The sequence below is a fragment of the Podarcis muralis genome, chromosome 2 (genome assembly GCF_964188315.1).
Source record: "Podarcis muralis chromosome 2, rPodMur119.hap1.1, whole genome shotgun sequence".
NCBI lineage: Eukaryota > Metazoa > Chordata > Lepidosauria > Squamata > Lacertidae > Podarcis > Podarcis muralis.
The window spans coordinates 103,855,451-103,882,890 of NC_135656.1; the positions used below are offsets into that span (position 1 = coordinate 103,855,451).

At 49.7% G+C, this 27,440-nt stretch overlaps 3 protein-coding genes across 7 annotated transcripts; 2 read left to right on the plus strand and 1 right to left on the minus strand.

The window, feature by feature from the left end:
* WDR6 (WD repeat domain 6) lies at positions 1 to 12,339 on the plus strand. 5 transcript variants are annotated; one of them, XM_028719626.2, is made up of 8 exons: positions 1 to 183; positions 1,482 to 1,608; positions 2,445 to 4,854; positions 5,750 to 5,845; positions 6,495 to 6,611; positions 6,734 to 6,852; positions 10,040 to 10,501; positions 12,239 to 12,339. In XM_028719626.2, the coding sequence occupies exons 2-8, from the start codon at positions 1,482 to 1,484 to the stop codon at positions 12,337 to 12,339; spliced, it is 3,432 nt and encodes a 1,143-aa protein (XP_028575459.2). In that variant the 5' UTR covers positions 1 to 183. The 5 variants fall into 5 exon arrangements, with proteins under 5 accessions (XP_028575459.2, XP_077781245.1, XP_028575460.2 ...); XM_028719627.2 differs by lacking the exon at positions 1 to 183 and adding an exon at positions 195 to 458; XM_077925117.1 differs by lacking the exon at positions 1 to 183 and having other exon boundaries at positions 195 to 1,608.
* DALRD3 (DALR anticodon binding domain containing 3) lies at positions 11,292 to 27,440 on the minus strand. The gene is made up of 13 exons (XM_028719630.2): positions 27,142 to 27,440; positions 25,890 to 26,188; positions 24,890 to 25,158; positions 23,557 to 23,615; positions 22,889 to 23,011; positions 22,538 to 22,608; positions 21,774 to 21,832; positions 21,134 to 21,216; positions 20,179 to 20,302; positions 19,167 to 19,225; positions 18,070 to 18,183; positions 17,879 to 17,947; positions 11,292 to 16,347 (listed from the first exon to the last, which is right to left on the minus strand). Exons 1-13 carry the CDS (start codon positions 27,328 to 27,330, stop codon positions 16,228 to 16,230), a joined length of 1,638 nt encoding a protein of 545 aa, XP_028575463.2. The 5' UTR covers positions 27,331 to 27,440; the 3' UTR covers positions 11,292 to 16,227.
* Positions 12,715 to 15,757, plus strand: LOC114591909 (uncharacterized). The gene is made up of 3 exons (XM_028719631.2): positions 12,715 to 12,978; positions 14,156 to 14,264; positions 14,714 to 15,757. The coding sequence occupies exons 1-3, from the start codon at positions 12,715 to 12,717 to the stop codon at positions 15,190 to 15,192; spliced, it is 852 nt and encodes a 283-aa protein (XP_028575464.2). The 3' UTR covers positions 15,193 to 15,757.

A 27,440-nucleotide genomic window follows, 5' to 3' on the forward strand; every position in this document is an offset into this window, starting at 1 on the left:
TAGATAGAGCTGTGCCTTTAAGAAATTATCTTCCTGCCTTTGCCGGCCTTTAACTACCAATCAGTCTCGGCGGCCTGGGAGAGAACCACCGCTGGCCAATAGCATCCCTCCGTGTCTTGGGAGCTCGGAAGAAGCCTCCCAATTGGTTCATGGGGTCTGCGCCCGCGCGCGAGAGAGAGCGAGGTAGGGCGACCTGGTTTCTCGCGATATGGTGGCCCCTGTTTTGCTTCTCTCCCTCCCGGCGCTGCCACGCGGGTCTTGCTTCTGCGAGCGTGTGCGCGCGCCTTCCCTGCCTCTTCCCCAGGCTGTGCACGAAGCTCTGGCTGCAGCGCCCCTGCTTCGCTAAGCATTAGGCTAGAAGCATTCGGTGGCTCAAACCTGGGGGGCGACCAGGTGTTGCTGGGTCAAGACTCCCCCCCCCATCCCTGACTTGAACCTCATGCAGCTGCCGACTATAGGTAGCCTCCCTCCCCACTGCCGCATGCCTGCCCACTTTCCCTCCTGCAAGCCCTAGTCTGCGGAAGCTTCTGCCACAATAAGTGTGTTGCCCTTTCCACTTCAGGCAATAATGTGTCCCAACAAATCCGCAGTTTCTCCGGCTTAAGCATCCCATTCGTTCTGTGCCTGCTGTTCCTCCACGGGGAGTGCATTGTTTTATCCAGTCGTTCTCCCATTTATATATTCAATGGCCTTCCCTGGTTTTGTTTCCTATCTGCCAGTATAAGAAGCTGACCAAAAGCTGACCACACACAAAAATACTGTCGCGCAATGGCATCCAGGGGCTTCTCAGAAAGGGCAAGTACACTCCTGTTCAGACCACTTTTATTACCAAATAAAAAGCCCCGTCGTTTACCAAGTGCTTCGGAGATTAGATCATTTCATTGTTCTAAGAACTGAGCAAAGTTAGCTTGTTCCCATTGTACAGATTGTGGTTAGAACCAGCAAAGCATCTTTCCTCCGAGACTTTGGCTGAGGTGGGATTTGAACAGGCCTCTCGGGTCTAAACCGAGAACAGCATTTACATTTGTGCTCTCTCTGGCAGGTGGCATCTCATCCGTGCATGCCAGGGGTGGGGACCTTTTTTATTGTCGAGGGCTGCATTCCCTCAGGGGTAGTTGGGGGGGGGCACATGGCTGGTGGTGGTGCATAGGATTGGAACAAAAAATGAACAGTGCCCTCCCTTCTCTCTCTCTCCCAGTTCACTTCCTCCTTTTTGGCTACCGCTTTTTCTTCCATTTTTCCTTCCTTCCTATCTGCATGAAATTAGGCCAGGGAACGAGGTTTCCCACCCCATCCCTAGTGCTCAGTGATGTGAGTTACCTGCTAGCGAGACCATGCTGACTTTTATCTGGAGTAGCCCTGCTGCAGCGCCAAGCAATTTCTACCTTCCAAGCCAAAAGGCATCTTACTTCTGTATCCATCACCTCAAGCTATGGAATATCTGCAGCATTTATTACTCTTCCCACCCCCTTCTTCCTCAGATGTCTTATGTAAGAGGAAGCGAATCGACAGGAGCCCTCACTTCCGATCCTTGTTCAGCAATGGAAACTGAACTGCTGCTGGCTCCTATCACTGCTCTGGAGATTGTGGGTGATCATCTTGTTGCAGGTATGCGGTAGGGCCAGAATATCCCGGGGCAATGGCAGCCCACAAGGTAGCCTTCCCATGTTGCTGGAGTCCCACCTCCCAACAGCCACAGCTGTGGTCAGGGGTGGTGTGAGTTGCAACATCTGGATGGCTCCTGGTGAGCAGAGTCCTTTCTGGTGGGCAACAGGTAACATTATGTCAAGTGTGTCAGATACCAAGCCATGGCACTGAACACTTGGTGAGGCTTGTTTCAAAGCCAGATTCTACCCAGCTGAAATTCAAGCAAAGCAGGAATCACAGCAAGATGGTGCATTATAGTGGGACAGCCAGGCACCAAGTCAGGGGAGGAGCCCAGAGCTCCTGCAAGCTGGTTTCTTGGATTTCATAAGTCCTGCTGCTGGGGAAATGATGCTCCTAGAGATGATAGGAAGTGGGGGACCTGTCAGGAACCTGTTCCCATTTCAAGCAAGGCAAAAGTTGTGGGTAACGTGATTCCACAGGGACGGTTTGACAAGAGGCCGTGCGAAAGCTGCATCAGAAGCAATACCAGATTCGGCCGTGGTGTGTCTTTCATATTGGGACCAGGAGCCATAGCTGTCAACTTTTCCCTTTTCTTGCGAGGAATCCTATTCGGAATAAGGGGATTTCCCTTTAAAAAAAGGGAAACGTTGACAGCTATGCCAGGCGCTGCCCAAGGTGTACCTGGGCTGGTATGGAGGTTGTGTGTGCATCATGTTTGTGAGGATGGATGCTACTGGAAAGAGTACACTCTATCTATCATCTATCTATCTATCTATCTATCTATCTATCTATCATCTATATATCAAATGAGGTGATTCTAGCCTCTTTTCCTCCAGGTGAAGGACCCTACCTTGCCATCTACTCCCTGGAGCCTGATGCCAGCCAGTCAGCAAGATGCCGTAAGAAGGTCCTTCGCAACCATAATGTCCATGGTATCAAGGAGCAGCAGGATGCGGCCCCAGGATCAACCGCCCTAGCTGTCTTTGGAGGCAAAGGCCTCGTCGTTTTAGAGCTCAGCTTCCGGGGCGGCACGGCAAAACTAGCTGAACTCTTTCCTTTCCGCGAGCTGCACGACTGGATCTGGGACCTGCAGTGGTTGGAGGCACCTGGCTGTGTGGCTTTGGCCCTGGGCCACAACTCCTTGGCACTGTACGACTGCGCTGGGCAGAGGACCCTTCGAGAAGTCCACTGCCAGGAGAAGTGTATCCTCTACTCAGCCCACCTGGTTGGGAGCAGCTGGGACACGCTGGTGCTGGTGGCTGGCACAGTCTTTAACCAGCTGGTGGTCTGGTGCGCGGCCGACCCGCCGGACGACACAGGCAGGGTGAAGCCCCGAAGCAGGATCAACGGGCACAAGGGCGTCATCTTCAGCATCTGTTTCTCAGAGAGCAAAAGCATCTTGGCCTCGGCCTCAGATGACAGGAGCCTGCGGCTGTGGGGCGTCGGCGACCTCAGGTCGCCCCCTGACCCTGTCCCGTGCTTGGTGGTGTGCTACGGGCACCAGTCTCGGGTCTGGGCGGTGCGCCTGCTGAGCAGTTACGTCCTCAGCATTGGAGAAGACGCCGCTTGCCTCGTGTGGAACTACCAGGGCGAGATCGTTCACCGTTTCAAAGGGCACAAGGGGCGCGGCCTCCGGGCAGTCGCCGCCCACGAGAGGCGGGGCTGGGTGTTCACAGGCGGGGCCGATTCTGGCATCAGGCAGTGGCTCCTTAAAGGGCAGAGCGACGGCGGGAACAGCCTCATGCGGCTGGACTTCCCCTCACCTCGCCGAAAAGGATCTCCCAGAGCGGTGAAGCTGGTGGATGTAAACCACCTCCTTGTGATGACGGACGCCGGGGCCGTCTACGCCTATGACTTGACCTCCAAAGCCTGGGCATTGGTCCTCGAGGATGCTGCGTATCGGTCCTACAGCCTCCTGGAAGTCTCCGTGCTCATCAGTGGCGTGGTGGCGTGTGCCATGGGCAACCTGCTGGGACAGGTTAAAGTCTTCCCTCTCTGCAGCCCCGCAGAAAGCAAGGAGCTGAAGCTGTACGAGGGGAAAGTGCACAGCCTGAGTTGGGCCTCCTACGCAGGGCAGGATCCTGGCGCTTGCAGCCTCTTCGTTTCCGGAGCAGCCGGTTCCCTGCTGTGGCTGGAGGTCTCTCTTGGCCCACCCGAGGGAGTCGCTGTGGTGGTGAAGCAATGCTTCCGCCTGCCGCTCTGCAAGCAGCGATGGCACACGTGCGCCGCCTTCACACCCCAGGGAGAGCTGCTGCTCTGCGGCGACCGCAGGGGTTCCCTCATGCTGTTTGAGTGCAAGCCAGCTCAGGCCTTGAGCAGAGGAGCAGGAGTCGGCTCCTCAGACCCAGAGGGGGCCTCCGGTTTGCCCGGCCCGGACTTTCCTCTCACAGGGGAAGAGCCACTCGCTGAGGGCCCCGTCTCTCTGCTCTTCGGCCTGCACGGAAAGCTTGGCGTCACCTCCATCACCTGCCACCAGGACTTCATCTACAGCACTGGCCGGGACAGCTGCTACCGCCAGCTGCAGGTGCAAGGCCGCCAGCTGCGCGTGCTGAGGAAACACAGGCCATGCAAGGGCCTGGAGTGGCTGGAGGAGCTGCGCTTCGGCCCCGATGGGAGCATGTGGGTGCTGGGCTTCCACGCTGACCGCTTTGTTCTCTGGAGCGCCAGCAGCAACGAGATGCTGCTGTCTGTCCCCTGCGGTGGCGGCCACCGCTCCTGGAGCTACGCCCACCGCCTCCAGGCGGGAACCTTTGCTTACGTCAAATCCGGGGATGTGGTGGTGCACCAGAGTCAAGACGCGCATGGCGGGCAGCGCATCCTCAAGGAGTCCCTGCACGGGCGGGAACTAACATGCGTTTGCCACGTCGGGGTTTTGCAGGCACCCGGGCAGGAGCCGCTGAGCACCCTTGCCACCGGCAGCGAGGATGGCATGGTCAATATTCTGAGCTACAGGGCACAGTCTCGTACGGTGACCCAGCTTGCAGCTCTGGGCGACCACATCTCGAGCGTGAGAGCTCTGGCTGTGGCCAAGGACACTCAGCCCAAGGCAGGAAGTATCTCTGCCGTCCTCTTCTCAGCTGGAGGGCGGGCCCAGATTGAGTGTTACCGGATGCTGCTGAGCCCCAGCCATGGCTCTAGCGGCGGTATGGTCCGTCAGCTGGTCCACGTGGCTTCTCACCGCCTGGATGAGCAGTGGGAGCGCAGGAAGAACAGGCACAAGCTCGTCAAAATGGACCCAGAGACCAGGTAGTAGCCGTGGGCCTTTCCCAGGAATTTGTATTCTTAGGCAGGGTCATGGGTTCTCAAAAAGCAGGCAACCTGCACAGGGGATGTTATTGATGCTCATATAGGGAATGTGAAATCTGCACCTCTCTTGCTAACCCCTTTACCAGCAAACACCCCCCCACAAGCACACACACACACACACACACACACACACACACACAGGCTTTTCCTATTGTCACACAAGTGGGCACAATATTCACATCCAGCCTGGAAGACTTTAGATAGATAGATAGATAGATAGATAGATAGATAGATAGATAGATAGACAGACAGACAGACAGACAGACAGACAGACAGACAGACAGACAGACAGACTACCCTATTATTTTGGCTGTAATTTGTTTTAAACTTATTTTAATGTATTTTGAAATAGCTGTAACTCGCCCTGAGATCTTGTTTATTTTATTTTATTTATCAAATTTGTATACTCCCCTTCATCCACAGATCTCGGGGTGTTCACAGTATTAAAAAGCACAAAATCCGATGATGACAGGCGGGTGAGAAATCAAATAAATAATCTAAAATACACAACCGGGTCTAATGATATTGTAGCAGCAGGAGATTAAAAACAAAACCAGTAGGATAAAACAATGTGAATAATAGCAGCAAAAAAATAAAAATAAAGGTCTGTTTGCTTAATTTTCCAGTCTCAGAATTCCCCCCCTTCCCTGTTCTGCTGTACTCGTGCTTAAGAATACATTAGTACAGAGAGAATAGGGAGGACTTTGGGCGCCGAGTCCATAGTAGGCAGCACGTGCCACTTTCCAGCTTTTGTGTGTGTGTTTGTAACTTTTTCACTGCTCTGGGTATGGATTGTGTGTCCCAGAGAAGGTAACTGATAACTTCTGTGTTCCAGGTATATGTCTATTGAGGTCCTGGCTGGTGTGGAGTACCCAGAGCTTCCTGCTCCCTTGCTCTTCCTAGCCGCTGCTTGCAGTGATGGCTCTGTCCGGTAAGGAAGATGGTTGGGCCCTCCCTTTTAGGGGTCTGTATAGCTGGGGTAGGAACGCGGGTGGCGCTGTGGGTTAAACCACAGAGCCTAGGACTTGCCAATCAGAAGGTCGGCAGTTCGAATCCCTGCAATGGGGTGAGCTCCTGTTGCTCGGTCCCTGCTCCTGCCAACCTAGCAGTTCGAAAGCACGTCAAAGTGCAAGTAGATAAATAGGTACCACTCCAGCGGGAAGGTAAACGGTGTTTCCGTGCGCTGCTCTGGTTCGCCAGAAGAGGCTTAGTCATGCTGGCCACATGGCCCGGAAGCTGTACGCCGGCTCCCTCGGCCAATAAAGCAAGATGAGCGCTGCAACCCCAGAGTCGGCCACAACTGGACCTAATGGTCAGGGGTCCCTTTACCTATAGCTGGGGTGGGGGGTGGTCTTTTTCTGCCGGCCAGGCAAAAATCCAGAGATGGGAAGACAAGGGAAAGAATGGAGTAAATGCTTCTTCCTTCGTTTCCCGGAGCATCACTTTCCCCAAACTAAAGAAGGGAACATGAACAGAAAGAAAACTGTAGCGCTTGGTACAAAGGATGTGGCCCTTTCCCCCTCTTTAAAGTCGGAGACTCTTTTCCTTGGACTGACTTCACTGCTCTCATGTCTGCATAGCCTCTTCCTGCTGCTTGAGCATGCCCAGAAGCTGCAGCTTGTGGCAGAATCCTTTCATCATCAGCACTGCGTCCTGAAGGTCCAGGCGTTTGCATGTAAGACAGCAGGTGGAGGAAGGTGAGAATGGAGTGGCTACACCCCACCCCCAGTGTTCTTGAGATGCACCTCCCCTGAGTTTACTACTGCCGAACCATCAGGCCCTAGAAAGCTAATTTTACCCATTCATCTTTCTTTTATAGAAGGCACTTGTTGAGCAGCGCTGCCACCGATGGGAGCATTGCATTCTGGGATCTCGCCCCTACCCTTAAGCGTGCTGCAGAGGCCTTGAAGGCGGAAGGCACAGAAATGAAGCTTCTGGGTAGGTGGTTGTGTTGACTGCCCTGTTCGTGCACCCTTAAAGTTGTTGTTGTTGTTTATTGTATAACCGGGACAGCTCAGTGGGTAGAGCAGGCTTCCTCAACCTTGGCCCTCCAGATGTTTTGATTTTTTAAAAAAAGATATTTATTAAGATTTTCCAATTTAATATAAAAAGAAAAAAGCAAAAAAGTTTAAAAACACATAACGTTCACAATGCTTAATTTTCAATAACATATTTCACTGACCTCCTCATACCTCCCCTTCTTGTATTCTTATTCAAATTGTTATTTCAGCAAATCCCTATCAGTAATTTTTAACCTAGTTCTTTACCTCTTTTCCATATCACTCTCAACATTACAGCTAAAAACCCCTTAGTTTCTATCCAACATCATTCAACATTCATTAATTTGACAATATTTCTGTAGATACTCCTTGAATTTCTTCCAATCTTCTTCCGCCGACTCTTCTCCCTGGTCACGGATTCTGCCACTCATTTCTGCTAGTCCCATACAGTCAATCATCTTTATCTGCCATTCTTCCAGAGTGGGTAGTTCTTGCGTCTTGCGTCTTACTTTGCGATAAGTACTCTTGCTGCTGTTGTAGCATACATAAAAAAAGTTCTATCCTTCTTTGGCACCAATTGGCCGACTATGCCCAGAAGAAAGGCCTCTGGTTTCTTCAAGAAGGTATATTTAAATACCTTTTTCATTTCATTATATATCATTTCCCAGAAAGCCTTAATCCTAGGGCACGTCCACCAAAGGTGAAAAAAAGTACCTTCATTTTCTTTGCATTTCCAACATTTACTATCGGGCGAATGATAATTTTTTGCAAGCTTGACTGGGGTCATGTACCACCTGTATATCATTTTCATAACATTTTCTCTTAAGGCATTACATGCCGTAAATTTCATCCCGGTGGTCCACAACTGTTCCCAGTCCGCAAACAAAATGTTATGTCCAACATCTTGTGCCCATTTTATCATTGCAGATTTCACCGTCTCATCCTGAGTATTCCATTTCAACAGCAAGTTATACATTTTTGACAAAATATTAGTTTTGGATTCTAACAGTTCTGTTTCTAATTTAGATTTTTCCACCTGGAAGCCAACTTTCTTATCTAGATTGTAAGCCTCCATTATCTGATAATAATGAAGCCAATCTCGCACTTTGTCTTTTAATTTCTCAAAACTCTGCAGTTTCAGTCTGTCTCCTTCTTGTTCCAAAATTTCCCAATATTTCAGCCATCTGGCCTCCATATTGGGCCTTTTCTGAGCTTTAGCTTCCATTGGTGACAACCACCTTGGGGTTTTATTTTCCAATAAATCCTTATATCTAATCCACACATTAAACAATGCTCTCCTAACAATATGGTTTTTAAATGCTTTATGCGCTTTAACCTTGTCATACCACAAATATGCATGCCACCCAAAAACGTTATTAAAACCTTCTAAGTCCAAAATGTCTGTGTTCTCAAGAAGCAGCCAATCTTTCAACCAGCAGAATGCTGCTGATTCATAATAAAGTTTAAAGTCTGGCAGGGCAAACCCACCCCTTTCCTTTGCATCAGTTAATATTTTAAATTTTATTCTGGGCTTCTTGCCCTGCCAGACAAATCTAGAAATATCCTTCTGCCACTTCTTGAAACAGTCCATCTTGTCCACAATTTGCAGTGTTTGAAACAAAAACAACATTCTAGGCAATACATTCATCTTTATAGCTGCAATTCTACCCAACAAGGAAAGCTTCAAATTTGACCAAATTTCTAAATCTCTTTTCACTTCCGTCCAACACTTTTCATAGTTATCTTTAAACAAATTCCCATTTTTAGCTGTCATGTTAATCCCCAGATATTTCACTTTCTTAACCACAGTCAAACCTGTTTCGTTCTGGAACTTCTCTTTTTCAGTCAATGTTAAATTTTTCTCTAAAACCTTAGTTTTAAACTTATTCAGTTTAAATCCTGCGACCTGACCAAATTCTTGAATTAATTCCAAAACTCTTTTAGTACTAGATTCTGGCTCCTGTAGTGTCAATACTAAGTCATCTGCAAATGCTCTCAGTTTATACTGTTTAGCTCCGACCTGTATACCTTTAACCAACCAGTCCCTTCTAATCATGTTCAGCAGGACCTCCAGGACCGCCCTCCAGATGTTTTGAGACTACAATTCCCATCATCCCTGACCACTGATCCTGCTAGCTAGGGATCATGGGAGTTGTAGGCCAAAAAAATTTGGAGGGCCCGAGGTTGAGGAAGCCTGGGGTAGAGCATGAGACTCAATCTCAGGGTTGTGGGTTTGAGCCCCATGTTGGGCCGAAGATTTCTGCATTGCAGGGGTAGGACTAGATGATCCTTGTGCTCCCTTCCAACTCTGTGATACCATGATTCTGTTTCTTATATTCAGCCCATGTGATTGGGTTGCCCCAGCCACTATGGGGATGCAGCTCCCAATGAAAGAATGAATAAAGCAAAAATAAATACAATTCAAATCTTAAAGCCTTCCCGAACCAGGGCTGCCTTCAGATGTTTAAATTTATATATTTGCTTAACTCTTTGACATCTGCCGGGAGAGCATTCCACTTTACACAATGAGGGAACCACCAGAAGGCCCTCGGTGCTGGACCTCAGTGTCCTGGCTGAACGATGGGGGTGGAGACGCTCCTTCAGGTATACTGGGCTGAGTCCGTTTAGGGATTTAAAGGTCAACACCAGCACTTTGAATTGTGCTCAGAAATGTGTACTGGGAGCCAATTTAGATCTTTTAGGACTGGTGTTATATGGTCCCAGCACCCGCATTCTGGATTAGTTGTCATTTCTGGGTCACCTTCAAAGATAGCCCCATGTAGAGCACATTACAGTAATTCAAGCGGGAGATAACCAGAGCATGCACCACTCTGGTGAGACAGTCTGCAGGCAGATAGGGTCTCAGCCGACGTAACAGATGGAGCAGCTAGACAGCCGCCCAAGACACAGAGTTGACCTGTGCCTCCATGGACAGCTGTGAGTCCAAAATGACTCCCAGGCTACTCACCTGGTCCTTCAGGGGCACAGTTCAGAACCAGGGAGTCCCCTGTACCTGCCCACCCTGTTTGTGACCCTCCTAGGTATACCTTCTTTTTCAAGTGTATACCACCCTTTGCGCTTCCTCCCAGCCTTGTACACTTCCTTTGCCTGTGTGTGTTTTCCAGACCTGGGTACCCCAGTCCTGACCATCCAGGCTCACAGCTGTGGAGTGAACAGCCTCCACATCCAAGAAGCAGCTGACAGGCATTTCCTGGTGGCCAGTGGCAGCGATGACGGCTCCATCTCTCTCAGCGCTGTTGAGGTGGATGCTGGAAGCGACACCGACCAGGAAGCCATCGCTGGGACCAGCATCCGCCTTCTCAGAAACTCTTCGAGGCCCTGCGCCCACGCAGCTCACGTGACGGGGGTGAGGCTCCTGCAGCCGGACTTCCTCCTCTCTGTTTCGGTGGACCAGCGGATGACGCTCTGGCACCTTCGCGAGGACAGCCTGTCTTTCGTCAGCAGCAAATTCTGCCATGTGGCCGATGTGGCTGGCCTGGAGTGTTGGGAGGCTGGGGCCCATGACTGCCACAGCGTGATCTGTGGGCAGGGGCTGGAGATCCTCCGCTGCAGCCTAGATGTGCTAGGTGCAGAAACAGAAAATGGTGTATGAAGGAGTGTGGGCTGTGCAGTGCCTTATTCTGTTGGGGTGCAGAGGAGTTTGAGCGACCAATAATAATAATAATAATTTATTATTTATACCCTGCCCATCTGGCTGAGTTTCCCCAGCCACTCTGGGCGGCTCCCAATCGAGTGTTAAAAACAGTACAGCATTAAATATTAAAAACTTCCCTAAACAGGGCTGCCTTCAGATGTCTTTTAAAGATAGGATAGCTGCTTATTTCCTTCACATCTGAAGGGAGGGTGTTCCACAGTGCTGGCGCCACTACCGAGAAGGCCCTCTGTCTGGTTCCCTGTAACCTCACTCCTCGCAATGAGGGAACCGCCAGAAGGCCCTCGGCGCTGGATCTCAGTGTCCGGGCTGAACGATGGGGGTGGAGACGCTCCTTCAGGTATACTGGGCCGAGGCCGTTTGGGGCTTTAAAGGTCAGCACCAACACCAACCAGGGCACAGAGGGCTGTCATGCGAAAGCAGCAAGGGCCGTAAGAAATATAATAAATAATAATCATAATAATTTTTTATTTATACCCCGCCCTTCCCGGTTCAGAAAACCGGGCTCAGGGCAGCTAACAACAAATTTAAAACGCTTAATTGATGCAACAGAAAACAGCATAAAATACAGCATAAAACGGGAATAACAATAAATAAATAAAAATACTTTGCCCCTCTCTTCAGAGAGAAACTGCTTCCGCCATAACCATGCAGATACTGTCCCTGATACGATACAGCTTGCCTGCTTTCTTTTCTTTGCCTTGTGACTTGTGGGCAGTCATACCGGAGCTTCGCCAACCTATTTTGACAGAGGGCCTGCGATGAGAAATGCAGTAATAAATCAAGCCCACCCAGTGCCAGTCCCTCTGCCTCCGATGGTTAAATGGCTTAAAATGCCTTTTCCTGGCAAATGTTTGTCCTGGATTTCAGCCTCCTCTTCTGATTACCGCAGAGAAACGTAGGAAGCTACTTTATACCAGGACAGACTTCTTTGTCCAACTGCCCCAGGGTTTCTCCAGGGTCTCAGCAAGTCTTTCCCCCTGCGCCGCCTATTTGATTATTTTAACTGGCGATACCGGGGATCGAACCCAGCCTGCAGGATGGTCAGATGAATCCCATTCACATGGATTTGGGGGAAAGAGGTGATCACCTGGTGCCTGCAGTGCCCTGGGCCCACAGAACTTAAAGACCCATCCTCCCATTGTGGAGGAGGGTTTCTTGTTGCACTGTCTACAGGCTCAAAATTGCTACAAGATCACTGGAGTGTCAGGTGCTAGTCAGTTCAATGGGCAGCGACATTCCTGTGTGCATCTGCTGAATGACATCCATTTAGACTGTAGCACTGATAGAAGAGGACTGCGGAGGAGTGGGGATGTTCACAGAATGTCTACCCAGGTGGGAGATGGTGTTTTTTTAAAAAATAAAATAAATAGAGTTGTATACGTACTGCCCTTCCTCTGTAGATCTCAGGGTGGTTCACAGCATAAAAACGCAAGATAAAAACGCAAAACACATGGAGTAGAATTGGGGTGAGAAGTTCAATCATATGATCCCTGTTTGGTGCAGGAATTGGGATGGAATGAGAATATCCTGGAGGTACAGACTTTCAGGGAAATGGTTAGCTTTCTGTCCGTCCGTCCCAATTACAATAGGAAATGCTTTTGAGTTTTCTCTGACCCCCCTAACACAATTTCTATTTCCTCCAATCGAGACTCCTCTTCCGAGTCAGGACTTTTCACTTTTCGGCTGCTGCGGCTTGTGGCACCTGTTCAGAGGGATTTGCTTGGTTGCGCAAAGTCCTGCACTCAATAATTCAGCGGTTGAGCCCTGGAGTGGCTGGGGTTTCTGGCCCCCCCAGCAGCGCCATGCATATTTCATGGTCCAGATTGCAGCAACGGGGAGGTCACACCAAGGCCCCTTTGTCTGCAAGTTCAGCACGTGGGCGCTGCTGTCACGCACTGCCGATTCCCAATGGCCTTCCATCTATTTGGCTCCTGGATGAACAGCTGAGCTTGCTGCAAAACAGGGCGATGCCGTCCCAAGCTGCACTGATAGTGGGATTCACCCAGTGATGTAGGTACCAGAAGGACGCCGAGTAGCAAGCTCTCCAGGCGCTGTGTGGACCACCTTGCTTCCTTGTCATTGCCACCAACAAACCTGGGATGCTACAGTTCGGTCCACTCAAAAATGCCGTTCCAGCCGCACTTTGTCCCCAAATCCAGGCAGAGAGGGGCTGGCTCAGAGCAGCCACAGGAGATGGCACCCCTGGAAGCGACAGGCCTTTTCCCTTCGGTGGCTCAGCGAGGTTCAGCCCTGCCCACAGCGAGTGTCACCACCCACCCCGGCTGCGCCATGAGGATGAGTGTGACCCCCGGCTTCAGGAGGTGCCAGGGCCATGCAAGGACCAGAGAAGATCCTCCCAAAAGGAAGTGCACAGGCTGGCTGGAGAAGGTAGGGAAAGCCCTATTGGTGGGGCAGGGTGGAGATATCGGTGCATTGCCAGGGATAGATAGATATGTAACTCTGCAGCAGTGGTGGGGAATTAAACTCAGGCAGCTCAGAATTCAGGATGGCATTGATGCAGAGGACCAGCTTCCATTAATACCCCTGCCTTCACAGCACAGCTGTGTTTGCTGGTGGATACCTGGCTGCAGGCCACCGCTTGCCAAATGTTCACTCCTCCTTTATAGTAAGACAGTGCCTTCCAGGTGTTGTTGGCCTTGCAACTCCCAGGCAGCCAGACTTAATGGCCAGAGGTGATGGGCGTTGCAGTCCAGCAACTTTGGCTATGCTTGTCATTAGGCAATTTGGATACACGAGCGATACCCTTAGGGCTTTGAAATTCACACGGTCATGGGGCTAGCCCTGGTACAGAGCCCGTGCTGGAGAAGGAAGCTGCCTGGTGGCAACTTCCCTCCATGCTGGTTTACTGGTTTCAGGGCTGAAGAAAAGATCGACAAGGCTGAACAAGGGGTGTGTTAGCTGAGGCTGGGATGTACTTGCAGGGCTGTAGGAGATGCTCCAGCTTTACTGAAGTCCCATTACAGAGTTGCTGGAATAGATAGAATGATCAGGATTGTGGATTATTCCTCCCTGCAGCAGGGCAATGCATGCTTTCTGCTCATGGTGTTCTCCTAAGACCTTTGACCAGTAGTACAAAACTCCACTGCTGTACATCAAAACAGTTGCCCACCAATAAGAGAGTGTTTGAGGTCCACATAGTCCCGTTTACACCTGCCCAAGACTCACAATAGCTGCATATTGAATAGAGAGCCAGTGTGGTGTAGTGGTTAAGAGCGGTAGACTCGTAATTTGGTGAACCGGGTTCGCGTCTCCGCTCCTCCACATGCAGCTGCTGGGTGACCTTGGGCCAGTCACACTTCTTTGAAGTCTCTCAGCCCCGCTCACCTCACAGAGTGTTTGTTGTGGGGGAGGAAGGGAAAGGAGATGGTTAGCCGCTTTGAGACTCCTTCGGGTAGTGATAAAGCGGGATATCAAATCCAAACTCTTCTTCTAGTACGTGCAGGTGTTATACCCCAAGAGTCACAACCCGTCTCTCACAGATTGCTGTTTGCTTTATTGGGCTACAAAACTTAACCTCCTATATCTCTTTCCCCCCCACGTCCAGGTAGGAGCTGCAAACAAGCACCAGAATAAAACTGCTCCCAAGACTCCCTTAACCCCAAGGCAAAACAGGATGGCTCTTCCCCAGATTCCCAAAGGAGGCAAGGTCCTTGGTGAGGCTCTGGTGTCTGACACTGCCCCACCTGCCACTGGCAGGATTGCAGAGAGCCTGGCGCTGGGCTAATGCTCTCTTGCTGGTAGCTGGAAGGAGGCTGGGCTGCTGTGAGGGGAATGCAGCAGGTTCTAGGGCTGCTTAATGTTGGGGCTTCCATTGGGTCCCTGGCCTCTGTGGAGGGCACAAATATGCAGGGGCAAAGGGCTTTGCGGGGAGTGCAAGCCAGAACAGAGGGAGCAGGGAGCATCTGTGTTCCTCAGAGGAAAGGGGCGCAGGCTGGTGCTGACATTCCCCAGGGAGTCTTGTATCAACCACATCCTTTCCCACATCGCCCTGCCTCAGGAATCCCCTGTGCACCCAGCCCAGTGCAACACTTGAGCCAAGTGCTTGAGTCTCCTGCCTCGTTCCTCACTAACACTTGCTCTGCTCCCATTTCTCTTGCCTCAGAGAAACCAGGCCAGAAGCTGCCAGGCCTCCCCCATGCCAAAGCAGCCCCTTTGGGCACTCCCGACATGGCGCCCTGGACTGGGCCCTCTCAGTCCGAGACCTCCTTCCATGCCCTTTTCAAGCCTGTGGTGTCCTTCTTGCACAGTGTCCCTTTCTCGGCAGCAGGAACTCCCAGCTCCTGCAGCTTCTTCCAAGACCACCTGGGAGAGAAGGCGCCGGCTGCCGAAGGGGAGCAGCGGCCGAGGACCCTGCTGCTCCAAGGCAAGGCGAAGCAGAAGGCAAGCCGGAGCAGAGGCTCGCCCAGGCACTTCCGGAGCAAGTGGCAGGGGGTGAAGCTGCCGCCCGTGCCCAGCATCACCAACCTCAACTTCAGCCGCAATTTCACCTTCTCCTTCTTTGAGCTGCCTCCGCATCAGGGCCCCCAGTACTGGCTGCAGCGACAGCAGCTCATCCGCCTCCTGATGAAGCAGCTGCAGTAGCGAGCCCTGGCCTATCTCTGGGGCGCTGGGTGCAAAACAAGAGGGACGGCCACCAGGTGCAATGGGTGGAATGGGCCTCTCACGGGAAGATACGCTAAATTCAGCCTTGGAGAAAGCGACCTCCTGGTTATAGTGGGGCCCACAGAAATAAGATACACACAGCCCCCATTCAATCAGCTTGCCTCTCTGCTCCACAATGAAGCTGCTGACAGGAGACGCCGGACAGTTTGTCAACGCTGGCAACATCTGAGTCCTCTTCCCCTCCCTTATCCTTGTCCTAAGCCGCAAGCTGATGCTGCAGACACAAGCCTCTGCCCACCCTGGTATGCACAGAGCAAGTCTTTGCAACTGCCATGGACAACAAACGCCCCCTGCTCTAAGCAACAACTTTGCCTTCTGCCCAAAGGGCAGACAGACATCTGTGTTTGTGTGAGGCTATGCAACTTGGTTTACAAGGTTTCTTTTCTGATACGGGTGCCAAAGATTTTCCGTATGTGGGTAGGACATGGGGTAGCTGGGGTGTCAGTCAGCTCAGAACAGAATAAAAACAACCAGTGAACCACCATTTGCATCCATCATCTGTGCTTTCTTTTGGATTGCTCATATGCCAGCTTTTGTTGTGCCTTCGATCCGCTGTGAGCAAAATGGGAAGGATAAAAGCAATGCTTACAGTGCTTAACCTGTGTGCTCCCCCTGGAGGGGGGGGGGCATTTTTAGCCTATATATTCCTAACTGGAATGTCGCAACTTTGGCTCCACAAAGAATTTCAGCAGGCCCCCACCATCCGGAATGTAGGCAAAGTCTGTGCCCTCTCTCCTCTCCAGCATCGCGATCAGGTCGCTTTGGTTCAAGTCCAAAACATTGCATGTATCCGGGCCAGGCTGAGCTGTGATGGGTGATTGTCCAACAGCAACAGTACCGCACGCACTCTCCCCATTCTTGGTCATGTGACTGCGCTGTCCATCGCTCCTCGCAACAGAGCTGGCCAATGGGAGGGCCGGGGCAGGTTGCCTGTAGTCACTCCTGCAGGCTTGCTCAGATCTGGCTCAGAGGAGGCAAGTGGAGGGTGGCCAGGGCACTGCAGAACACTTCTCTCACTGCTCTCATCAGCTGCAACCGGGCAAACATCTGACCGAATAAGTGGGGACGTGGTTCCTGTTGGGAGCAAAAACAGGATCGTCACAGGGGCCTGGTGCAACAGCTCTGAGGGCTGAGTGGCGGATTTGTGCCTTCCCTTAATGGGTGCAATTTTCCATTAGAGCCCATGGACAGGGTCCCCTTCATCGTGCAGAGGGCGCTGTGTAGACCTGAATTTCGTGGGAACAAAGGCTAATGTGCTGGGAATTATGTTATTGACAACTTTCTATGTTATGACAGTGGTGTCAGTGACGGCATCAGCTGACTCTGAGTTATTAAATTGATGCCTGTCACTCTCACTCAAAGGCAAATTACACTTGAGGCTTTAGGCTCATAAAGCTGATCCTTTTGTCTACCTCTTCACCTTAGTTAACGTTTTGAAAATATTAGTACATCCTAAATGGAAGCTTCTAGCTAGTAAAGCTTCAGAAATGAGCTTCACATGGTGGGAACAGAAGTCTTTGGAGCCTTCTGCTCCAAAACGAAAGGTAAAGGTAAAGGGACCCCTGACTATTAGGTCCAGTCGTGACCGACTCTGGGGTTGCGGCGCTCATCTCGCTTTATTGGCCAAGGGAGCCGGCGTACAGCTTCCGGGTGATGTGGCCAGCATGACTAAGCCGCTTCTGGCGAACGAGAGCAGCGCACGGAAACACCGTTTACCTTCGCGCCGGAGCGGTACCTATTTATCTACTTGCACTTTGACGTGCTTTTGAACTGCTAGGTTGGCAGGAGCAGGGACCGAGCAACGGGAGCTCACCCCGTCACGGGGATTTGAACCGCCGACCTTCTGATCGGCAAGTCCTAGGCTCTGTGGTTTAACCCACAGCACCACCTGCGTCCCTTCCTCTTTATCACGATTCTTGCAGAAAAATATATATGCAGAGGATATAAAATAGAGCGGGGCTTCTTTTTTCCACTAGGTATAGTACAGCCTTAGCATGGGTGACTGAAGATGCCAACACAGCCTCCTGACTCAGAAATAAATAAAATATGCCAAGTTATGCCCAAGCTGCACCTCACTCTTTATGAAAATGGTTAAACAAACAAGGAAGCCAAAGTTCACCATAGTTTCCTGTTCTGTCCGAACCAGGAAACCATGATTGATGGTTTCTAAGCAAGCAAAGATATGAAGCTGCTCAAAGATGGGTTACAGATTGTGGCTTATTTGGAAATCATTAACTGTAGTTCCAAGTTCAGACACAACAGGAAACCACCGTTAATTTCAGTTTCCTGGCTTAAAGGAGGAGCGAAATAGCTGCCAAGGAGGTGGACAGAACTCAAGACCTTTTCTGGCATACGAAGTCAGGGGCCTGCAAACCTGAAGCTGGCCACTCCCTAGGCTTCGCAACTCTACAAAGTCGAGCCTTGAATCCAGATTTTATGGATTCAAGATCAGTATGTTTCAAAAGGAGCCTATTACAAGCTTACCTGACTTGTAGCGAATGTACCTTTCGGGCCAGATGTTCATTATGTGGAAATAGCCTGAGCCGATGCAGTGTGGACTTGCAACTCAATGTATACCCAGCGACTCTCCTCCCAGAGCACTTACCCCTAGGATATGCACCCGGTTGTAGTAGGAACTGAAGTCCATGCTCAGCTGGATCAGGAACTTGCAAATCTGCAACACAAAGCAGAGTGATGCCAGATTCACCTATGGCTAAGAGGAAGCCAAGCTGATAAAGGGGAGGGGGGAAGGCAGCCCAACAGCCCCACCTCACAATATCTGATAACTCAGCTCACCGCCTCCGTGCTGGCTGTGACTCTGAGCCCAGCGCTGGAGATGGGCACCTGCATCACTTGGCTCAGGATCTCCTGGAAAGGCAGGATACTGTTGAACAACAAAAGCCATTCGCCCTGCAGAAAGAGAAGAAACATGTGGGAGTCTCAGTAGGCAAGCTTTCCCCAACCAGATGTTTTGGACTACGACTCCCGTCATCCTTGACCACTGGCCGTGATTGCTAGGGCTGATGGGGGTTGTAGTTCAAATCATCATTAGACCTATACTCATCCCCCAGTTTGTTAATCGGCAAGAAGGGAACCAAGCAATAAGATTTCGGACGCAAGAAGCACAATCACCTGACTGTGGTATAGAAGCACACGGTGGTCTGGATTCCGTGAGCTGATTTGTGCAAGGCAGGTGTCTTGAGGCCTGTTTTGTAGCAGAAAGTTTGGACAAGACAAATGTTTTCAGGGGCGCCCCGAGATGTTTTGGCACCCGAGGCAAAACACCTTCCTGCTGCACCCACAATGTTGGGAGGGCGTGAGGCTCTGCAAGGGCTTCCCTTCGAGGAAAAGCCCTCGCAAAGCCTTGCCACCCTACCGGGCTGTGGGGCTGGGGGGGTTAGATTCGCTAGGGGCAGCAAAGATGGGTAATTGAATACTCAGCTGCTCTGCTGCGGCCAAAGCCTCCCTTACCTGGGTTGCTCCTGCAGGGGGCAGCACAGAGCATCTGTAGGGGAACTGCTTCTTGCCTTTCCGCTGCCTGAAGCGGTTGCTTCGCCCCGCTTCATGGGTGGGCCGGCTCTGCATATTTTAGACCCTCCTCCATGCTTTCTAGCGGTTGCCCTAACTTGGCTCAACCTGCCAATTGATGTTTGTGTTCCCAACAAATCCAGCTGATCCTATAGGAGCAGCCCTGCAGGCCTGGATCGTTGTGCAGGTGGTGACCATTTCACACAGGGGTTCCATTTCTGGCCCCTGTGCTTGACAGCGGAGCATGTATACGTGCCCCCTGCCCCCGTTCTGCCTTCTTCCAGGACCAAAAGGATCCACGCACTGAAAACCACGCATCAATTGGATGTGCCTAAAATGGTCGCCGACTGTATTCTTTTGTTTACCTCTTCCCTGAGAGATGCGTAGTTCAGCTCCGAAGGTTGAGGAAAGGCTGGGTACAGACCTGGAATTGGGTGGGAAAAATTTGTTACCATAGGAGCATCTTAGGCAAAAGCCTTTCAGGGGACGCAATGATAGCCATACGGGGGGATTCACATTTCCTGCAGCGAAACTCCAAACCTGCCAGTTACAGAGAGCCATGCAGATTAAACCAACATTCCTAAATTTGCTCAGGTTTTTTTTTGGTAATTAATCCCCACTGCAACTAAAAAGTGGGAGTTCTAAAGGGCAAAATAAAGGGCTGCGTGGCATTTTGGAGAGCAGCAATAAACCAGGATGCATAAAAGGGAAATGGAGCTTGGGCCGTGGAGCAAGACATAAAGAGTTATAGGCAATGCGAGATCTGCTCTAGAGTAGACCCACTGAAATTAATAGACAGGACTAACCTAGGTTCACTAATTCCAGCAGGTCTACGCTGCGTAGAAATGAGCTGAAGGAAGTGTGTGGGCACACCATCCCTCAACCACTTTGCCCTTCTGGGTTCTAAGTCTGGGAGACACTGCGTGCAAGTTTCAAAATCTGCCTCTGTAGTCAGGAGGGGTGTGTGTGTGTGTGTGTGTGTGTGTGTGTGTGTGTGTGTGTGTGAAGTGTCACAATTCAACACATGGCGAACGTTTTAATATCAGGTACCTTTCTGAATGCTTTTAACCAAGCCAAGGATCCATAGTTTCTGGCCACCTGCTACAAATCACTGGCCAATGCAAGGGACCCTCCCTGTTCCAGAAAATTCGTTATGATAACAACCATGGCAAGCTGGCTGCTCCTAGTCCCAGGACCAACGGGACCCCACAAGCATGAAGCACGACAGCTCCACAAGCAAGTTGTTTGCTTGAATCCTAAATCAGGAGATTTAAGTACTACCCCAGCTTCTAAGGGAAGGTCCAGGTCAATTGTCAACCAATTCACAGAATCATGGCCGCCATGGCACAGCCTGCGTGAAGATGGGAGGGCTCTCACCTTGCTCTACGGCCTGCTGGTACGTTTCAAAGAGTGTGGCCAGCCGAGCACAGTTGTACATCACAAAGGCTCCGCTCTTGGTCCCTTTGGTGGAGATGCTGGTCTCCTCCACATCCAGGAGAACCTGAGGATGATGCAAAAATCAATGCTGGGAGGGGATGGGGTGGGGAGCAGGCAGAGAATGTCAGGTCTAGCCCTATTCCCAAGAAGGCCCTGGCCTCCCCTGCAAGCTACCAAGGTGCTCCTCTCCAAAGAATGAAAGTGAAGGGAGCACAGGCCACCTTCTATCTATCTCCACTTTCCAGAAAGGGTGGCCTTGCCCAGGCCAACCCAGACTCCCTCCTCCTGGAAGAGAGGGATTCTGACAAATCCGCGTGCAAAAGGCTAATTTTGTCTGTTCATTTGCAACTGTCCTTTATTCATGGCCCATCACATCCACATCTATCAAGGTGATGATAACCACATACCCATTCCCGGCTTAGCCCAAAGTTGCCTGTTGCATTCTTCCGATTCACTCTAAGCCAGTTTGCTATTTTCATACGTCCCCAAATTCATCTACCCTCCCCAGTGTTGCAGTGCCTCTGTCCACTGTCCCCATACTTGTGCACCTAATTACTCTGTTAAGAAAGGGTTATGGGGTTTTTTTTTTGTTTTGGAGTGAGACATTCCCAGCTGCTGTAACTTGGGACTGTAAACTGAGGGAGTGGTAACTGCTACAACACGAAGCATGAGTCATGTTTTCAACCAGGCATAGGCAAACTCGGCCCTCCAGATGTTTTGGGACTACAATTCCCATCATCCCTGACCACTGGTCCTGTTAGCTAAGGATGATGGGAGTTGTAGTCCCAAAGAAAGCCGTTCCACACAGCTGAAATTATACCACTTCCACACATGAGCAACCCAATCGCCTCCTAACTGTGAACGTAGCACACCTGAAAGGGACTCCTCCACTTACCTGGTTCCGATGGGTCGTGCTCAGCATCTCAAATCGGATGGCAGCTGATGTCAAGACGCCGACTGTTTCCGTCCAGGTGTCGTCTAGAGGAAGGAAGCCAGAAAAACAGGTCAGCAGTTACAAAACCATTGATAATTGAAAGCATTCCTTTTTTAAAAGAAGCTTTTGATTCTATTGCCACTTAAGGGCTCTTGTCTTTTGCTGCTGTTTCTTAGTTTGATAATTTGTGTTTCAATGATTGGGTTAACCATTGTTTTAATGTTTACTTTCATTTTTGTAAGCTGCTCTGACCGATTCCTTTGTGGCAGGGGAAAGCACGGCTATAAATTTTTTGGATAAGTAATTTATAAATAAATTTAAAAGGAGTTCAGTGGAACTGGAGTGTTTGGTGGGGCTTGGGTGCATCCAGGAGGAAATGCTTATGGTTCCCCTGTCTGACAGGGTGAAAGGAAAGCCTGGTAGACTCATAATAAAGCCTTTTCAAGCAGTTGGACAAGACATCCCACTGAAGTGGGCAAGAAACCCAGAATAATAGGAAGAACAACCCCCAACGTGCCAGCTGTAGGACACATCTAAACCTCCCAGAAGCAGAAACAAGGAGACAGAACAGCACGCAACAAATGAAGAGACAAACCTTTACCTTGAGAGAGGTCTCCATATTTCAGCACTGAAGCCTCATACATCTGGGAGTTCCGCAGCCTGTAAGCAAGGAGATGTTGCAGCCCCTCAGAAAAGAGAACATGTCATACTTACAGTGCTATGGGTGCAAAACCAAATGCTGAATAATACTAGGGCTGGTGGGAAAAGGTGGGGAGAGAGACCCCGTCCACATGCGCAGGCTCAGTACAGTGGTACCTCTGGTTGCGAACGGGATCCGTTCTGGAGCCCCGTTCACAATATGAGCAGAATGCAACCTGTGTCTGCGCGGGTCACGATTTGCCGCTTCTGCACATGCACGTGACATCATTTTGAGCGTCTGCACATGCATGAGCGGCGAAACCCAGAAGTAAACCTTTCCGGTACTTCCGGGTCGCCGCAGGACGCAACCTGAAAAGACGTAACCTGAACTGAACGTAACAAGAGGTACGACTGTACCGGCAAAGTTTCTCAATGCATTCTTCTGGACCACAATGCCAGGAGCGCCACCGCACTCAGGACTCTGGAAACAAATCTGTTTGTCCAAAGTCAAGAATGAGTGCTTAAGACAGCATCACAAACCAGCTGCTTATTAAGCAGCTGTAATGCAGCGATTTCCATGAGCGACCGAAAGGTAAGCGCAGAATACCCAGAAGGTAAGCGCAAGCAAGAGCGTGCTTTCATCGCCAGCTTGCCCTGGCTCCACTGTTATTAGCGAAGCGGAAGGGTCCTGTGTGGGAAGGGTCCTGGCAGAGAAAAGCAACTTACTGGAAATACTGAAGAGCGCCCATGGGAGAGGCACAGCGAGTGACTTTGACAGGCCCACAGACAAGGTGTTTCTAGGGAATAAATAGGTAACAAAGCATTAGTCGCCCGCAACCACCACGCGCCTGCTTTTTGCAGCAGAAAGAAAGATCCCCAATTGACATAAATGGGAGCTTTCCTCCCCTCTTAAAAAAGAAAAAAATGGAGGAGGAAATTCCAAATGGGGCTAGAGTGAGGTCAAAGGTCAAAGTCCCTTCCCCTGAGCCACGGTCCCAATCTGGCCCCGCAGCAACCCAACATAGCAGGAAGAGCTTTACACACAGCTTGTACCTAGAAAGAAAGTGCACTCCTCACCTGTGAAACTGTGAGCACTTGTGGGGCTAGCAGCCTCAATAGCAAGTCCACCTTCTGCTGCTGGAAGGCCTCCTCGCTGCTCACCACATGCACAATGCAGCAGTGTTTTTCTGGTGCAGCCACCTGCAGAAGAAGAAGTGGGAAAAAGACAGTCATGAAACCGAGAAATTACACAAAACAATGAAATACTGTGAAAATCCCTGAAACGAGAAGTAATCGACTAGAAATATTATCTTATAGAAATAAACTAAATAATAAAAATCAAAAAGTTTAAGGAAAAAATTAGAAAAACCTAGAATATTACAATACTTCAGAATTTTTAGGAGTTTTAACCCCCTTTTTGAATTTTGCTCATTTAAGGTTTATGATTTTTCTATTTCCTTCTGAGGAAACTGAAAGTGAAACGAGGTTTGTAGCCAGCATCCCGTTAAGACTTTGTACAATTCTAGGTTTTTCTAATTTTTTCCTTAAACTTTTTGATTTTTATTATTTAATTTATTTCTATAAGATAATATTTCTAGTCGATTACTTCTCGTTTCAGGGATTTTCACGGTATTTCATTGTTTTGTGTAAGCTGCAGAAGAGCAGCAGCTCACATGAGATGCAGGGACCACACAAGAGGGTTGCTCAGTTCACCCCTGGCTGAAGGTTTTCAGCCGTCTACTCACTGTGCACTGCAGGGCCACACGCTGCAGCTCAGCCACATGGCGCAGCTTTTCCTCTGTCACTGAAAAGGAACGAATTATTATTATTATTATTATTATTATTATTATTATTATTATTATTATACATAGTTTTATTTGCACGCTGCCTTTCCACAGTTCAAACCACGCTCAAGGTGGCTTACAACACATAAAAAGATGCATAACTACAACGTAACAAAAGTGGTCATAATCCAAAAAATTTAAAAAATACAAAACCAAGCTGGAAAATTTCCATGCCAATCACAACAAAATCTAAAATGAAGATACAAAAAAAAACCCAACAGCAACAAACCTCCCCAAACAATGCCCCAGCTCCACCTTTCCTACAGACAACTCAAGGTGGGATACATGGTTGTCCCCATGTGCCCCCCCAACCCATTATATCCTCACAACGACCTTGTGAGGTTGGTTGGGTTGAGGGTCAGTAACTGGCCCAAGGTTACCCAGGATGTCATATAGAGGAGGGAGAAAGGTTGTTTTCTGTTGCTCCAGAGAAGCGGACACGGAGCACTGGATCCAAACTAAAAGAAAGAAGATTCCACCTAAACATTAGGAAGAACTTCCTGACAGTAAGAGCTGTTCGACAGTGGAATTTGCTGCCAAGGAGTGTGGTGGAGTCTCCTTCTTTGGAGGTCTTTAAGCAGAGGCTTGACAACCATATATCAGGAGTGCTCTGATGGTGTTTCCTGCTTGGCAGGGGGTTGGACTCGATGGCCCTTGTGGTCTATTCCAACTCTATGATTCTATGATTCTATCATTCAGTCATCTTCATGTCTGAGTTAGCACTTGAACCCTGGTTCAGGTCCCAGTCCAACACTCCAACTACAATGCCACACTGGCTCTCAGGAAATATTGTGTGGAGGGTGTTCAGTTTCTGCTCTTCTGCTTCCGCAGCGCTAGAGCTCTTGTTTCCTACGGCTTAGTGCAACCAAGTGGAACTAATTCAGCCATGACCCAGCCACAGCTATTTCCTTGATAAAAACACCCGTCAGGTCAATAGACTTGGTATAACAGCATTGGACTGGGTTTCCAATTATTTTATTTATATTTTATATAGGTTAGGCTAAGAGAAAGTGACAGGCCCAAGGTCACTCAGTAAAAATTAAAACCTTTTTCTCCCAGGTCCCCTAGTCCAACACTCTAAGTCTAAGCGTTACACCACAGAGGCTCCCATATTAGCTTGGCAAGTCATCTTCTCAATCCTCAACCTACATTGTAGTGAAGGTAGATACAAAAAGATCCCTGTCTTAGGGATAAGGCAAGCATCTGTTTAAAAATGATAAAATAAAGCGCCTACCAAGAAAGACGTCCACATTAGGGTCATAGCCCTCCAAGTCTTCCTGCTCCTCCTCAAGGAACCCTTTCAAGTGCACTTTGCACACAACTGCATTCTGCTCCGTCTGGTCAAAAGTGGCATGAGAACATTGGCGAAGGTTTTCCTTCATGGCTTGAATATCCTCAGGGCTTTGAAAGGCTTCCAAACCTGAAGGCCACTCGACTCGTAGCCGATGCAGGAATCTATGGATTTCCTCATCAACCAAAGATGGGACCAGGTGTACATCCACTCTGAAAGGCAAAGAACCACACACAACATTGGCCATACAGCCGCCAAAGTGAGCAGAAGAAAAACTCTCCATATTCTACTCAAAGAACAGCTAAAGGTCCAGTATGACCTGAGTGCTGTATTTAAAGGCTTGACGGTAGACTGCACTGCTTTCCAAATCTGAACTCCACAGAAATGAAGGCTAGAACCAAGAGCTCTCTTAAAAAGCAGGTAAGATTCTCAGAATGTTGCCAGAGTCCTAGAAAGGACAATACAGTGGTACCTCGGGTTACATACGCTTCAGGTTACATACGCTTCAGGTTACAGACTCCGCTAACCCGGAAGTAGTACCTCGGGTTAAGAACTTTGCTTCAGGATGAGAACAGAAATCGTGCTCCGGCAGCGCAGCAGCAGCAGCAGCAGGAGGCCCCATTAGCTAAAGTGGTGCTTCAGGTTAAGAACAGTTTCAGGCTAAGAACAGACCTCCAGAACGAATTAAGTACTTAACCCGAGGTACCAGTGTACTGTTCTCTCCAAAACACAGCACATTCACAGCTATATAAGCAGCTTTGAACTGTGGGGAGAACAAATGCTGCAATCATCTGCATGCCTACTTAGAAGTCAGCCCCACTGAACATTGTTGCATCTACTTCTCATTGTGTGTAAAGTTGTAATAAACACATAAGAATGCCACACATATTCCTGGATCCGGGATTGACAATTAGAATAGGTCCATCTAGTTGCATCTACTAACCCTTGAGCTCGGAGTGTGCCTGCGAGGTGGTCAGTGACCAGGATGGCTCTCAGGTGACTCAAACTCAGCGAGTTCAGGCCCTTGCAGCCGTGCAGGGGCACACAGTTCAGGAGGATGCTGTGCCCATGGGCTGTCTGAGGGGGCTCCGCATACACAGGAATGGCTTTCAGGATCTGCTCAAAGACAGCAGGCCTCTCTAACTGCACAGTCAGTCCAGCTGGGCTCTTTTGGCAACTCCGGATGGGTGGCAACCCTGGGCGTTTAAGTGAAGACACACTCTCGGCAACGCCATCGGGAACCTGTTGTGATACAAGAAAAGGGAGAAGAGTCAAGGAGTGTCGGCTTCCTCCTGGTTTGGGCTGTTCAGGAGCAGAAACAAAGCAGTTCACCATGTAGTTAGATTTAATAATAATAAAAAAAGACAACTCAATTTCAAGCACAAATAGATCACAGCTGGGTTTTCTAAGCTAAAATGCTGTGGGTGATGGTCTCTAGATCACTAAAATAATCTGCTGCTGGGAAAGAATTAGTAGGTGACTTCTCCAGTCAAGTCTTCTCTAAGATACCTGGAAAGAGGAGTATAAATAAAATATGGAGTGATAAGTGTTGGTGCTGACCTTTAAAGCCCTAAACAGCCTCGGCCCAGTATACCTGAAGGAGCATCTCCACCCCCATCATTCAACTCAGACACTGAGGTCCAGCTCCGAGGGCCTTCTGGCGGTTCCCTCACTGTGAGAAGTGAGGTTACAGGGAACCAGGCAGAGGGCCTTCTCGGTGGTGGCACCTGCCCTGTGGAACACCCTCCCATCAGATGACAAGGAAATAAACAACTATCTGACTTTTAGAAGACTTCTGAAGGCAGCCCTTTTTAGGGAAGTTTTAAATGTCTGATGTTTTATTGTGTTTATAATATTCTGTTAGAAGCAGCCCAGAGTGGCTGGGGAGGCTCGGCCAGATGGGCAGGGTATAAGTAATAAATTATTATTATTATTATTATTATTATTATTATTATTATTATTATTATTATTACTACTACTACTACTACAACCATAGAATTGTAAGAGTTGTACGAGTCCCCTGGGGTCATCTAGTCCAACCCCCTGTAATACAGGAATAATAATTATAGTAAATCACAAAGCACCACCTGACAGCTGAAGGTGGTACCTCACAGGGGAACTAACCATTTGCATACCAATAAATGAATACAGGCAAGGCAGCCCCGCCCCCTTTCGCGGAGGACACGCCCCCTTACCTGCCCGTCCGCGAACATCGCCCTCAGGGCAGCCTGCGGAGCCAGGAAATCCCTGCTACGTAAGTTCCGGGCGCTGCTCTCCTTGAACCAGACCGGGCCGCGAGCACCGACCCCGGCCTTTCCTCGGAGAGTAGCGTTCAAGGCCTCCAGAGTCTCGGAGACAGACAGGCGGCTCTCGAGCGTCTCCATGCGACCGCAGGCGCCGGCGACTCCGGAATTCCTGGAGGGCGGGGGAGGGGGGAAGTCCGCCCGGTTTGCCAGGATGTGATGTCATGATGGAAAATAAACATAGAACTATA